Source organism: Choristoneura fumiferana, chromosome 18 (genome assembly GCF_025370935.1).
Source record: "Choristoneura fumiferana chromosome 18, NRCan_CFum_1, whole genome shotgun sequence".
Taxonomy (NCBI): Eukaryota; Metazoa; Arthropoda; class Insecta; order Lepidoptera; family Tortricidae; genus Choristoneura; species Choristoneura fumiferana.
This window is the reverse complement of record NC_133489.1, coordinates 23,952,097-23,965,165: the sequence shown is the minus strand read 5'-3', so window position 1 is coordinate 23,965,165 and position 13,069 is coordinate 23,952,097. Positions and strand designations below refer to the sequence as shown.

General features: G+C 55.3%; 2 protein-coding genes across 2 annotated transcripts in view; both read right to left on the bottom strand.

Annotated features, from left to right (window-relative positions):
- LOC141438409 (uncharacterized) overlaps positions 1–2,413 on the bottom strand; it is a 10,392-nt gene extending 7,979 nt beyond the window's left edge. Inside the window, exons 1-3 of the mRNA XM_074102271.1 lie at positions 2,289–2,413; positions 440–659; positions 162–270 (exon numbers count right to left, since the gene is read on the bottom strand). Coding sequence (XP_073958372.1) covers positions 162–270; positions 440–628 — 298 coding nt within the window. The 5' untranslated portion in view covers positions 629–659; positions 2,289–2,413. The remainder of the gene's footprint in view (positions 1–161; positions 271–439; positions 660–2,288) is intronic.
- Positions 2,414–5,166: 2,753 nt separating this feature from the next.
- On the bottom strand, positions 5,167–12,762 carry LOC141437631 (cell adhesion molecule Dscam2-like). The gene is made up of 12 exons (XM_074101081.1): positions 12,572–12,762; positions 11,712–11,950; positions 11,541–11,631; positions 9,920–10,149; positions 7,549–7,830; positions 7,365–7,484; positions 7,075–7,257; positions 6,147–6,294; positions 5,889–6,049; positions 5,597–5,818; positions 5,362–5,432; positions 5,167–5,193 (listed from the first exon to the last, which is right to left on the bottom strand). Exons 1-12 carry the CDS (start codon positions 12,760–12,762, stop codon positions 5,167–5,169), a joined length of 1,965 nt encoding a protein of 654 aa, XP_073957182.1.
- Positions 12,763–13,069: the final 307 nt, after the last annotated feature.

Here is a 13,069-nt window from a genome sequence, read left to right as displayed (position 1 = left end):
GATCGGAGAGGTGCTCGAGTGGACATCCAGAGTCAGGATGGTGCTGGCGGAGAGGGGAGGGGAGAGGAGAGGGGTAGGGCGGAGGAAGGGGAGGCAGATGGGGAGGGGGGGGAGGGGGAGGGGAGGGGAGGGGAGGGGGAGGGGGAGGGGGGCGCACTCACCGCCGCTGAGCGCGCGCGTGGCGGCGCGGTACCTTGCGCGCACGACGCCAGCGGCCGAGTGCGCGGCCGCGCGCAGCTCGTACCACGCGGCCGGCGCCAGCCCGCCGCCCTGCAACACGCAGGCGCGTCACGCGTCACGCGTCACGCCCGACAGCACTGGTTCATCTACCACATCGTGCTTTATGCTTTGCGCGAATTTTACTTACCCACGATTGCGCGATGCGAGACACACAGTATACTCGCGCGTGAATCGGGTCATCTATCCGAACTGTACCTACCTCGGCGGTCTCTCCGTCTTCTGGCAGCGCGGCCCAGGCACCGCCTGCCGCGGGCCGGAGCGCCAGGCTCCAGCGCAGCACGGGACAGGGCGGCTCCGCGCCCCCGCGCCCCCCGCTGCCCCCACGCCCCCCGCCGCCCCCGCGCGCCACACCAACAGGTTGAGCCGCAGTGCCGTGCTGTTGGCCCATATGAACGCCGCCGCCGGTGGCGCTGCGGCCTCTGCGCACACAATGCCGACGCATATTTATCACCATCAATATTTTTGTCCTACAGTTTATTGTTCGTATTTTTATAAAGTTTATTGGTCTCCTGTCCACTCCTAGCACTTGAGTAGTCGCGCACTGGTTTCAAACACTTTTAGTCGCTACGGGGTCAACTGGACCCGGTACATTATGTGACCATGTAATAAAAACTATTGAAATATTTGGGATGAAATGTATATTTTTTTAAATAAGGAAATAATACAACCACGTTACAATAATCAACAATGTATTTTGGCGAAATATTGCAAAAATAAATGACTATTAAAATATAACTACATTTTCAACATTTTTTTTGGCATTTTCATATTTAATGCTAATAACTTTCTTAATACTTTGTTCTTTGTTTTCTTAATTATATTTTTTTAAACTACGTTTATTGAGTTATTAGAAATCACATAAACAGATCACATGATATACTAAAAAAAAATCAGTAAGTGCACCCTGAATTTAACACGTCATAACAATTAACACAAATTGGTTTTGTATGCTCGCCACAAATAGCAATATTACAATTGCAGCAGTAAACTTTCGTTTTTCTATCCTTTTTCCAGTTACAAAGTCCACAGCGAATTTTTCTTCTGCTAGGTTGTGCGTGGTTGTGGCAAAGGTGGATCTTCGGGTTTAGGCACAATGTTCTCAATGCAATTTTTTTATACCAATCGGTAGATTTAACATGAGCTGCCTTTCAGATGTGGCTTAATCAACGAAATAGCCAACGTTTTTAAAAAATCTCTCCTGGTTACTTTTTCAGATGCGGCATTGAATTTGTAGGTATATTACGTGAGCATTCAATGCACCTACATTCAACATGCCAAAAAATGCACCAACGTTTCGTTTGTCGAGACACGGAATATGTTCCAGTCATTTGGTCAACGCACTTGTGACTCTTTTGGCGTTGCAGGTGTCGCTTACCATCAGGCGATCCGCCTGCTCATTTTCCCCCTATACCATAAAAAAAAACTACGTATCTACTCCGCATTTAAATGAATTGTAGTCGGTAATCGTATCAGGTTTACGTTTTTCGCCAGTACGTGTATCAATATTGGCATCATGGTGCATAGAAGACGCTACTAAAACCACCACCACTTTTCTTGGTTTTGGTATATATGACAGTAAAGTGTATTTTGGTTGAAAACCAAAGAATGTGGAATGTTCTTCTCTATCTTTTGTCTTCGTAAACTCTTCTGGTATCTCTTTTTTATATTTCCGCAAGGTTCCCAAACACGTAAGTCCAGCATAATTTTATAAGTCGCTAACGGGTCCAGTAAACCCACACGTAATAATTACTACATACGTAAATCGTCGCTACTGGGTCTGACTGACCCATACGCACCTTGCGCATCCGTCACTCGCGAAGGCTTTTCGAAGGTACAAGGAATGGCAACGTCGCGTGATGTCTAACGAACGAGTTAATGTTTAAAATTAGTGCTACAGGGTCCTGTAGACCCATAAGCGACTACTCAAGTGCTAGACTTCTAGACTCATTAATTGTTTTAGTAAATTTAGGATGAAGCCAGACAAGCTTATAATTTTCGAGTAATGAGGGTGTCTTCAAAAGGTCGTGGTGCGTGCACGCAGTACTCACGGCGGCCGGTGGTGGCAGCGAGCAGCGCGCGCGAGGGAGGGCCCGCGCCCGCCGCCGAGTGCGCGCGCAGCCACACGCGGAGCCGCGCCCCGCACGGCAGCCCCGCCAGCAGCGCCGAGTAGCCCGCCCCCCCCCCGCCCCCCCCCGCGCCCGCCCCCGCGCCCGCGCCCGCGCCCGCGCCCGCCGGCACGCGCAGCGACCGCGGTGAGGCGGGGGCGGCGTCGTCGTCGCGCGACCACCACACCGTGAAACCTATTGGCAGGTATATCTCGTCAGTGCTTTCATTACGACCTACCGACATGACGTTTGAACAGTAAGCGTGGCGCGGTTACCCAGCAGAGGGTCGTCGTGCGGCTCCCCGGGGGGCGCCCCCCAGGCCAGCAGCAGCTGGTGCGGCGCGGCGCTGCGCAGGCGCGGCGCGGGCGGCGCGGGGGGGGGGCGCGCAGCCGGACGGCCCACGTGGCCGCGTCGCTGGACCCGTCCCCCGCCCACACCACGCACGTGTAGTTGCCCACCGCCTCCTCGTCCAGATCTACGCAACTCTCATCATCAAGACACGACTACCGGCCAGGCTACAGCGGCTGGTAGTGATTGGTCATGGAAGGTACGAGTAGGTACAGATTTAATTTCAAATAACATGCACTATTAAATGACAAAAACGGTCGACGAGCATGACTGACACTAAAATCGGTCGGTCGAGCTTGACATACGCGGTCAGCGACGTCGTGGCCGTGGAAAAATTGTACTTTTAAGTATGGTCAAGGCGAGTGCACCAGGTCAAGATGGCGCGTAGCATACCGTGTATGAGCAGGTCCCCGGTGGCGGCGAGCGCGTGTCGGCGCGGCAGCGGGTCCCAGCGGCGCCGCAGCGCGCCCGCGCCGCCGCCCGCCGCCGCGCAGCCCAGCCGCAGCTGCGCGCCGCGCGCCGCCCGCACCTCCCGCGCCCACGACGAGATGCGCACCGGCGCTGCGGACACACGCGCTCGTATAGAGTATAGACTCGCCTGACGCACCAGCACGACCAGTCCGTTGACTGATATGATAGCGCACTCACCGTCCCGGCTGGGCGCGGCGGCGGCCACGCGGCCGGGCGGGCCGGCGCCGGCCGCCGAGTGCGCGCGCACCCAGAACTCGTACACGACGCGCTCGCGCAGCCCGCGCACGTCGTGCCACGCCTCGTCCTCCGCCTCCGCCCCGCCCGCCGCCACGCGCTGCGCCCACTCGCCGCCCGCCCTGTCGCACACCGACACACGATATCATCCGGCTCGGCCAGGCGCGTTGGCCGTGCGAGCGAGAGGGGAGACTCACTTGTCGCGCTCCTTGGTGTAGAGCGTGTAGTGCGTGGGGCGCGGCTGGGCGGCGGGCGCCCTCCACGCGACGCGCGCCGCGCCCGCGCCCGCCGGCAGCGCGCGCAGCTGCGACACCGCGCCCGGCACTGCCTCATAAATATTATCGCTTCGTCTTCATACGAGATTTAGAAAGTTTAAAATCGTTTCGGTTGATATCATACAATATCAATATACGTATAAAAAAATATTTTTCACTCAACAAAAACAACAAAGCTTAGCTTAATCCGTATAAATTTCTATAAAGAAGGAGCCTGTACATACATGAAATTTTTTTTTTACTTAAAAATTGGGTCGGGTCAGGCGATCAAGTGCAGATCTGAGTGCGGATGCACGCGGGCAGCGTACCGTCGTCGAGCGTGGTGCAGAGCGCGGGCGCGGAGGGGGGCCCGGGGCCGGCGGCGCCCCGCGCGCGCACCCACACTGAGTAGTTGGTGGCGGCGCGCAGCCCGCGCAGCTGCGCCCCCGCCGCCCCCGCCGCCCCCCCCGCCGCCGCCGCCACGCCGCCGCCCGCCGGCCCGCGCCACGCTGCAACAGGGAGCGCGTCAGCGGGCGCCGCCGACCGGCCAGCTATAGCACGCGCGGCCGCCGGCGCACCTGGCGTGTCGTAGAGCGGCGCGTAGTGCACGTCGTACCCGTGGGCGGGCGGCGCGGGGCCGGGGGGCGGCGCCCACCACACGCGCAGCGCGCCCGCCTCCGCCGCGCAGCGCACGCCGCCCGGCGCCTCCGCCGGCACTGCGGCACAGAACAGGTCAGACGCGCGTCACGCTCGAGGGACGGGGGGCGGGGGCGGGGGGCGGGCGGTCACTGACCTCCGGGCGCGGCGGTGGCGCCCGTGGCTCGGGGCGCGGGCGGGCCGGCGCCGGCGCGGTTGAAGGCGCGCAGCGTGACGGCGTAGAGCGCGCCGCGCCGCAGCCCGCGCAGCCGCAGCGCGGTGCGGTCGCCGCCCGCCGCCGCCGCCGCGCCCGCGCGCCGCGGGTCCTCGCCGCCGTCCGCGTCCTCTTGGCCGCCGCCCGACAGCGCGCGCCACGTCACGGCGTACCCTAGCAGCTCGCCGTTCCACGACTCACGCGTCGGGGGCTGCGTCATGATTGACAAAACACGAACAGTTATCACGAAATTATATGTCACTTCGTGCAATTTTTTTTAAAAAGGGAGCGTTCCACGGGAAATCTGAGTGCTTTTTGTGTTAAACAATTAAAAACATGATTTCAATGATAATGTAGGTACAACACCTGTTTAAGGTCACAGCTCACAGATCCACCCGGCATTCGATTAGCACCGCCTCACCGCTCACCGCGAGCATTTATATGGATTTGTATGGGCATGCGCTCATTACACCAACTCCGTAGCGTCACCGGATCGCCTCACTCGCTCGTGTCCACGCGCGGAAGGCGAGTGGGCAACTCGGTGATGGCTCGCTGCTCGTCCGCTTGCCTCGCGTGAACCGCGCGCGGTCGGCGCGGCGCTCCCTACCCTCATGTCATAATAGACTACTAGGAAAATCGTGGTCCATGCGACGTCCACTCGTTGTCAATGCAGCGTCCACTCGTGGACCACCTGTCAACAACGAATGGACGCTGAAAGTAGAGGCGGTGCTGGTCGGATGCCGGATGGTTCTAATAAGTTGTGACCTTTAGAATTGGGTACTTACCTACAAATATTTAACGCTACGAAAGTGAGCGCCCGAGTGTAAAATAACTGTACCCTTTGTTCCAGAGCACTCACCGTCCAGGTGACGAGCAGCTCGTCCGGCGCGGCGGCGCGCGCGCGCACGGCCAGCGGCGCGCCCGACGGAGCTGCGCCGGAAACAACGACCTCGATCACTCAAACGTGTTCATACAATCACACGGTCGCGGCGACAGCGCTACGAGACCGACCTTCCTCGAGCGTGGTGAAGAGTAGCGGCGCGGACGGCGGCGACGAGCCCACGTGGTTGACGGCCACGACGCGGAGCGCGTACGCGGTCGCGGGCTGCAGCTCGCCCAGCGTGGCGGCCGCGCCCCCGCGCCCCCCGCGCCCCCGCGCCCCCCTCCAGCGTGAGGTTGCGCGCGGCGGGGCGAGGGGCGGCGGCGGCGCGAGCGCGGCCTCGTAGCGCGCGGCGCCGTCGGGCGGTCCCAGCGCAGCCGCGCCCAGCGCGCGCCCACGCCGCCCAGCCGCAGCCTCGCCGGCGCCGCCGGGGGCTCTGCGCGGGGACAAGCCGTTAGACGCCTGCGAGACAGCGGAGGGCTCGCGCAGCTCCGACCGCGACCGACCTTCGACGTGCAAGTGCAGTGGCGCCTCCGCGCGGCCGTAGCGGTTGGCGGCGACGCAGCGGTACTCGCCGGCGTCGCCGGGCTCGGCCGCGCGCAGCCGCAGCTCGGAGCTCAGCGCCGCGCCCGCGCCGTCGCCGCCGCCGCTCTCGGTCACCGTCCACCTGCGACGGCCACGCCTCGTCAGCGGATGCAGGTATATCATAAAATGGCAACGTTTTATGAACGCCCGATTGTACGATCGGACCGTGATGCGCGTACCGAAAGGAGTCTCGGTCGAGGCGGCGGCCGTGGCGCGTCCAGCCGAGGCTGAGCGGCGCGTCCCCCCGCGCGCGGCACCGCAGCAGCGCGTCCCGCCCGCGCAGCGCCGACACGTTGCGCGGCGCCGGCTCCTCGAAGTGCGCGGGCTCTGCCGAGGGAGACGCACGCTTTTACAGCCTTATTCATAAAAAACCTTAATTTAGGTTTGATCGGTCTGTTCCTTAGCGGACTAATTAAGCTTGTTAGACGGTTGTCAGAAGTATGATTCATAAACGCTTGCTAGCAGTCTGCTAGTTGTTGAGCTGCTGATAGATGGATTAGACGCGTTATGTTGGCCTTCTTGACAAATCAAAGACAAAAAATGGCCTTATCGATAATTAAAAAAAAAATTGACAGCAGTGTCAGCAAATTAGCAGAGAAAAAATAAAAAGCGAGATGTTTGTTTTCCCGCCATTTCCGATCCGCATGTTTATGTTGTACCTAAGTGCAAAAAGCCGTAATTATGTTAATCATGCTATTTTTTTTCATATTTATCGTTAGTAAAGTAGCAGTACTAAATACCTAATTTAGAGGATTTTTAAATACAAATTCCTGAAAATAAATTTTCCATTTTTTTTTAATCTTTGCAAACCCACACTACAAATGTCTTCGGTATGGTTTTTGCTCGTCAAAGTCAGCTGTTCAAACTTGTGGCGGCCATTTTGTGACTTAGCAGGGAGATAAAGGAGGGTCTACGGTCCTCTAACTTTAGCAGAGCCTTGATCGACTGATTAGCGCTATCAGACGTTTATGAATCAATGTTTTTAGCATCGGGCCTTCAAGGAGCTTTCAAGGAGGCTCTAACTTTTTATAAATAAGGCTGTTAGACTTTAAGTCGATCAGCGCGATCACAGACGCGGCCGGCCCTCGGGGCGCGCGCGTTACCGACCGTGCACCGTGACGTCGACGTGCTTGAGTAGCGGCGCGCCCACGCCGTTGTCGGCGCGGCAGCGGTAGCGGCCCCGCAGCCCCCGCGCGGCCGGCGCCGCCAGCGCGCCGCCCGCCGCCGCCCACGGCCCGCCGGACACCTCCTCCCAGCGCTCGTCGCTCTCCGGGTCGCTCAGAGATTCTCCTGTCGGTCGGGTCGCATGATAATTTAATAAACCTAAAGACTCCCGCCGCCGAAGTTATAAATACAACGTCACGCATCGCGGACGACGCATGTAGTCGGGCACTTACCGACTTTTCTATACCACGTGACGACCGGGGCCGGGTGCCCTCGGGCGGCGCACTCGAGCAGCAGCGGCGCGCCCAGCAGCACGGCCACATCGGAGGGCTCCGTGGTCCAGGCCGGCGGCACTGCGCGCACAAGACGGCCGGTCAGCTCGTGTCAGGGGGCGGGGCGGGGGCGGGGCGCACTCACCCTTGACGCTGAGGTCGGCGCTGTACTCGGCGGCGGCGGCGGCGTTGGCGACGCGGCACGTGTAGCGTCCGGCGTGGCGCGCGTCCAGCGCGGGGAACACCAGCAGCGAGAAGTCCCCGAGGCTCTTCTCCTGGACCTGCAGCGCGGGCGGCAGCGGCGCGCCGTCCTTGCGCCAGGTGAAGTAGAGCGGGCGGTCGCCGGCCCACGCGCCGCACAGCGCCTGCGCAGAGCTGCCCTCGCGCAGCTCCGACGAGAACATGAACGGGGAGATCTGCGGCGGGTCTGCGCGCACCACCCGCTCCGCATATTAGCGACACGTCCGCGTATGTTGTCGATTCATTATTTACTAGCGACCTACGCCGGCTTTGCACGGGCAAAATAAAATAAAAACGGCCAAGTGCGAGTCGGACTCCCGCACGTAGGGTTCCGTACATTAGCAATTAGCAAAAAACGGCAAAAAAACACGTTTGTTGTATAGGAGCCACCCTTAAATATTTATTTTATTCTGTTTTTAGTATTTGTTGTTATAGTTGCAACAGAAAACACCATCTGTGAAAATTTCAACTGTCTAGCTTCACGGTAGGTACATAAGATACTGCCTAGTGACAGACAGACAGACGGACAGTGGTGTCTTAGTAATAAGGTCCCGTTTTTATTACCCTTTGGGTACAAAACTAAGGTCTATAATCAAGAGCACACATTTTTCAACTCCATTTCCCAAAAACTACACCCGATCCGCGCGAAGCCGGGGCGCGTCAACGTAGAGTACCTACCTAAATGCATTTTTTGGTTATATTGATATTTTTAAATTCGTAATATCTTTTGAATGGAATGTCCGATTTCAATGATTCAAATAGTAATCTACAGGTATTGAAACCGTCTTGAATATGAAATTATTTATTTGGATAAGGATTAATCTGTCATCTCCCAGGATAACAGGATCAAAGGGCCCAGAGGGGAGAGGACAGGTTAATGCAAAGGTATGGATGATAACATGGTCTGATTAAAGTCGGTATTTCTGTCAATTTTTATAATGTAAAAAACAGCGCATGCGATGAAAGATGTTTTATGACAACTTTTATTACACTTTGAGTTACATTATTGAAGTTTTAGTACGGAAACCTATTTTTTTCTGGTAATAAATATAGCCTATAGCACTTTGGAATAATTAAGAATTGTAATAGTGAAAGAATTTTTAAAAGCAGTTCAGTAGTTTTGAGTTAATTCGTAACAAACAAGCACAAATATAAAAATACAAAAATCCAGAAATCCAAATCTTTCCTCTTTATAATATTAGTTAGTATAGATTCCGGAATATTTCAGCGGACAATTTGATCACTCGGAGTGAAAGGTCCCGTGAAGGTATTCATTGGAATTTTAGGTCTAACATTTGATCTCGGTTTCGCTAGCTATGTCGAATACGACCCGACCACCCGCTGAGATATTCCTGATAGATTTGAAGACGGGTCGCGCACGGGCCTCTGTTCCACCTATCCCTACCGATAAAGATACTTGGAATATTTTCCTTTCTTCACTACCGGTAGGGATAGATGGAAATAATATGTCCACTTTTCCCTCCCAGCCCCCACCGGTGGGACATGTGGAATATTTTCCAACCATCCATACTAGCTGACCGTGTGGTAGAGACTTGTAGATTGTTTTCCAGTCATCCATACTAAGTGCCCGCCTGGTAGGGACTTGTGGATTTTTTTCAACCATCCATACTAGTTGACCGTGTGGTATTAGGTATTTCCAACCATCCATACTAGATCGCCGTCTTGTAGGGACTTTTTTTCTACTTTTTATTTTGGCTGACAATTTATTGTAATACATATGTATAATTTATGTTTTGTATACATTTGACGATCCTTTTGTGAATTTCTTTTAATTAACTGACATGTGTTTATAATGTATTTTTTCAAAGGGTAATAAATCTAATCTAATCTCGTGGATTTTTTCCAACCATCCAAATCGATTTCCAGGTGACTCTCACAACGTTTTTTAATAAAATAACAGAAACAAAACGGTCAGTTAGTATGGATGGTTGGAAAAAAATCCACAAGTCCCTACCACACGGTCAGCTTAGTATGGAAATAGAAATAGAAATAGAAAACGTTTATTCGCATTTCGCAAATTACATAAGTGCACAAAATAAAACAAGTATAAAGGAAATATTAATGACAGTATTTGCGAAATCGCGAAATATGGATGGTTGGACAAAATTCCACATGTCCCTACCGCCGTGGATTTTAGTAGAAATACATGGAATGATATCCCTACCGGTGGAGAAGAAAGGAAAAATATTCCACATACCTCGATCAGGGGGGATACAGCGGTAGGGATAGGTGGAACAGGGGCGCACGGGACTGACTTAGGACTTGTATCTCGATGTCGCGGCGCGCGGTGCTCCCATCGGGCGCGGTCACGCTGCAGGCGTACGCGCCGGCGTCCGGGGGCGCGGCGGGCCGCAGCCGCAGCCCGGCGTCCCCGCCCGCCCCGCGGCCCCGCCCGCCCGCGCCCCCCGCCCGCCCCCGCGGCCCCCGCCCGCCCCGCGGCCCCCGCCCGCCCCGCGGCCCCCGCCCGCCCCGGGCCACCCACGCGCTCCGAGCCGCGCCACCACGTCACCGCGCTGCAACACAAAGAGCCCGCACCGTTATACGGAATTGATCCTGATTCGTCGTATTCCGGTTTTCGTCAGATTCCTGTTTCGTCGCATTCCTGATTCGTAGGATTTTCAATATTATCAAATGAAACTATGCAAATACCGCGACTACTTTTGTATTTAATATTTAAAACAAATCTTCCTTTCGAATAAATACTGGCTTACTGCATGATATTAAATCAATTATATATAGATAATTCCAACGAAACAAGAATACGACGAATCAGGAATGCGATGAAAGAGAAATCCAAGGAAACAGGAATACGACGAATCAGGAACAATTCACGAACGTCCTTATTTGTACCTCGTATGTGCTGACAGAACGTGCACATACAGTGTGGAAAAATAAGTCGGGCAATGGAGGGAAACTACCTTAAATCCTTAAGTTGACTCATTTTACTTAAAGGAGACATTCCTTTATTTTAAAAAAGAAACAAAACTGCATTCAAAGATTTTCTAAAACTAAAAAAACCGACCAAAAGCGTGTCGGACACACGGAAACCTATTTCGGGCGTGTCCGACACGCTCTTGGCCGGTTTTTTTTTTTTTTTCGTGCTACGGGCACAGCGCCTGCAGCGCAATACTTCTCAGCCTATTATTTGTAACACAACGTCAATATTTCATGTCATGTTTGAGAAAATTCCTTTACGATCCTCAGGACCATTTGATTGTTGATTAGGCGGCTTATGGTAGCCACAGACGTATCGGTTGACTTTTGCTAATTTAAGACTTGCACACTGCACAGTATACTAAATATAATCGTGCTGTACTTTATTTGCACAAACATCTTACGACACACGTATACTTATGCGAGTTTAACGAGTGAATTGATACCTACTTCTGTTATTTTACCATTAAAAATTAAAGACCATTTAAATTAAATAATCGGTCAGCTCTACATGAGTGATTAAAATATCGCTTAGCTCAATGATGTGAGGAAGAAAAGAAAATTAAAGTGAACATCTTTCGATTCGAAAACTCATACGTAGTCCACGTGATTGAAATTTTGAAATATTGCAAGTGTTACAGCCGAAGCATCGAGTGACTCTCTCATCTCATAAGAAACGTGTTCACGGATCATTTGTCGAGAAAAGGTTCCACATAAGTACATAAGCGATTCGGTTTCGACGAGCGCACGTGTGCGCCGCAGGCAGGCGTATGGGTGAACCCGTAATTTTTTGAGTCGTGAACCGCGTATTTTCGGTCGCGTAATTTCTGCTGCATTCGGTTTTATACAAAAGTCCAGTTCGTGCCACACGGTGACTCAAAAATTACGCCCGTCCGGCTTCACCCTAAAAGGAATCATCCTATAGAATGCACCTCTATGGACCTGATCGGATATCCAGCGTAGGGGCAGTAGACGGTGGCGTTGGTGCCCGCCACCACGCGCACCGGGCCCGCGGCGCGGATGGACGGCGGGCCTGCGGGCGAGAGAGATGGCGTGAGGGCGGCGCGTGGGGGGGGGGGGGGGGGGGGGGGGGGGGACGCGCCGCACGCTCACCGTACACGTTGAGGCGCGCGGAGTGTTCGGCGGCGCCGTGGTCGTTGGTGGCGCGGCACGTGTAGCGGCCGCCGTCGGCCGGCGCCAGCGCGCGCAGCCGCAGCACCGACACGGCCGCGCCGCCCGACGCCGCCTCCTCCGACACCGAGTACCTGCCGCAACCACAGGCCGTCAGCGACCGACTGGCCCCCCCGCCCCTGGACACTCTCAGACCGAGACGTACATTTGGGGATACTGTTCTGAGGCAGAGTTGCGGGTCATGGTGAGGCGCGTGGAACATGCATCTGCACTGAAGGCGCGCGTGACGCGCCCCCCGCGACCCGATCCGTGCCTTGAGCCATAGCGTAGCCCAGACTGACGCTTCCTCGCGCGTGCCAAAATAGCGTTAAATGGCGGTTCTGCACGCAGCGACCATTTAACTTCATAACGCAGCGGGCCTCAGCTCACGTGGACAGTAACACAGGAGCGGTCGTGGCGGGAGTGTGAGGTGGTCAGGTCAGCTCACCGGTGCGGCGCGCGGTAGTGTGAGGTGGTCAGGTCAGCTCACCGTTGCGGCGCGCGGTAGTGTGAGGTGGTCAGTCAGTCACCGGTGCGGCGCGCTGTTGTGTGAGGTGGTCAGGTCAGCTCACCGGTGCGGCGCGCGTAGTGTGAGTGGTCAGGTCAGCTCAGGTGCGGCTAGCAGGTCAGCTCACCGGTGCGGCGCGCGGTAGTGTGAGGTGGTCAGGTCAGCTCACCGGTGCGGCGGCGCGTAGTGTGAGGTGGTCAGGTCAGCTCACCGGTGCGGCGCGCGGTAGTGTGAGGTGGTCAGGTCAGCTCACCGGTGCGGCGCGCGGTAGTGTGAGGTGGTCAGGTCAGCTCACCGGTGCGGCGCGCGGTAGTGCGCGAGCGGCTTGTCATCGAGCAGCCACGTGATGCGGGGCGGGGGCGTGGCGGCGGCGACGCACCGCAGCGTGGCGTCCCCGCCCGGCCGCAGCGCTTGCTCGATGAACGTGTATTGCAGCTCCGGCGCTGACTCTGCGTTGCATGGTTGAGCATAAAGTCGATGAATCATTCGGCTTTTACGTAAAATTTCAAGTTCTAAAATAAGCCAAACCAAGCTATTTGAAATCAAAAACATTTAATTTCGATTCGTAATAAACAAAATAAAATAAAAATAATAACATAAACGGTTTACGAGTTAAGATTCGAAACTGAATGTCATTGTGTTCCGAGAAAATTGGTTGCCGCGTCATTGACGTATCTCCCTGCCGGCGGCAGCGATCGGGTCGCGAGCGGCGCCGCCCGCGGGCCCGAGGACCCGGACTACCTACTTTAATTTAAATGCCACAAAGGAAGGCATTGTCATCGTGACAAAAGAC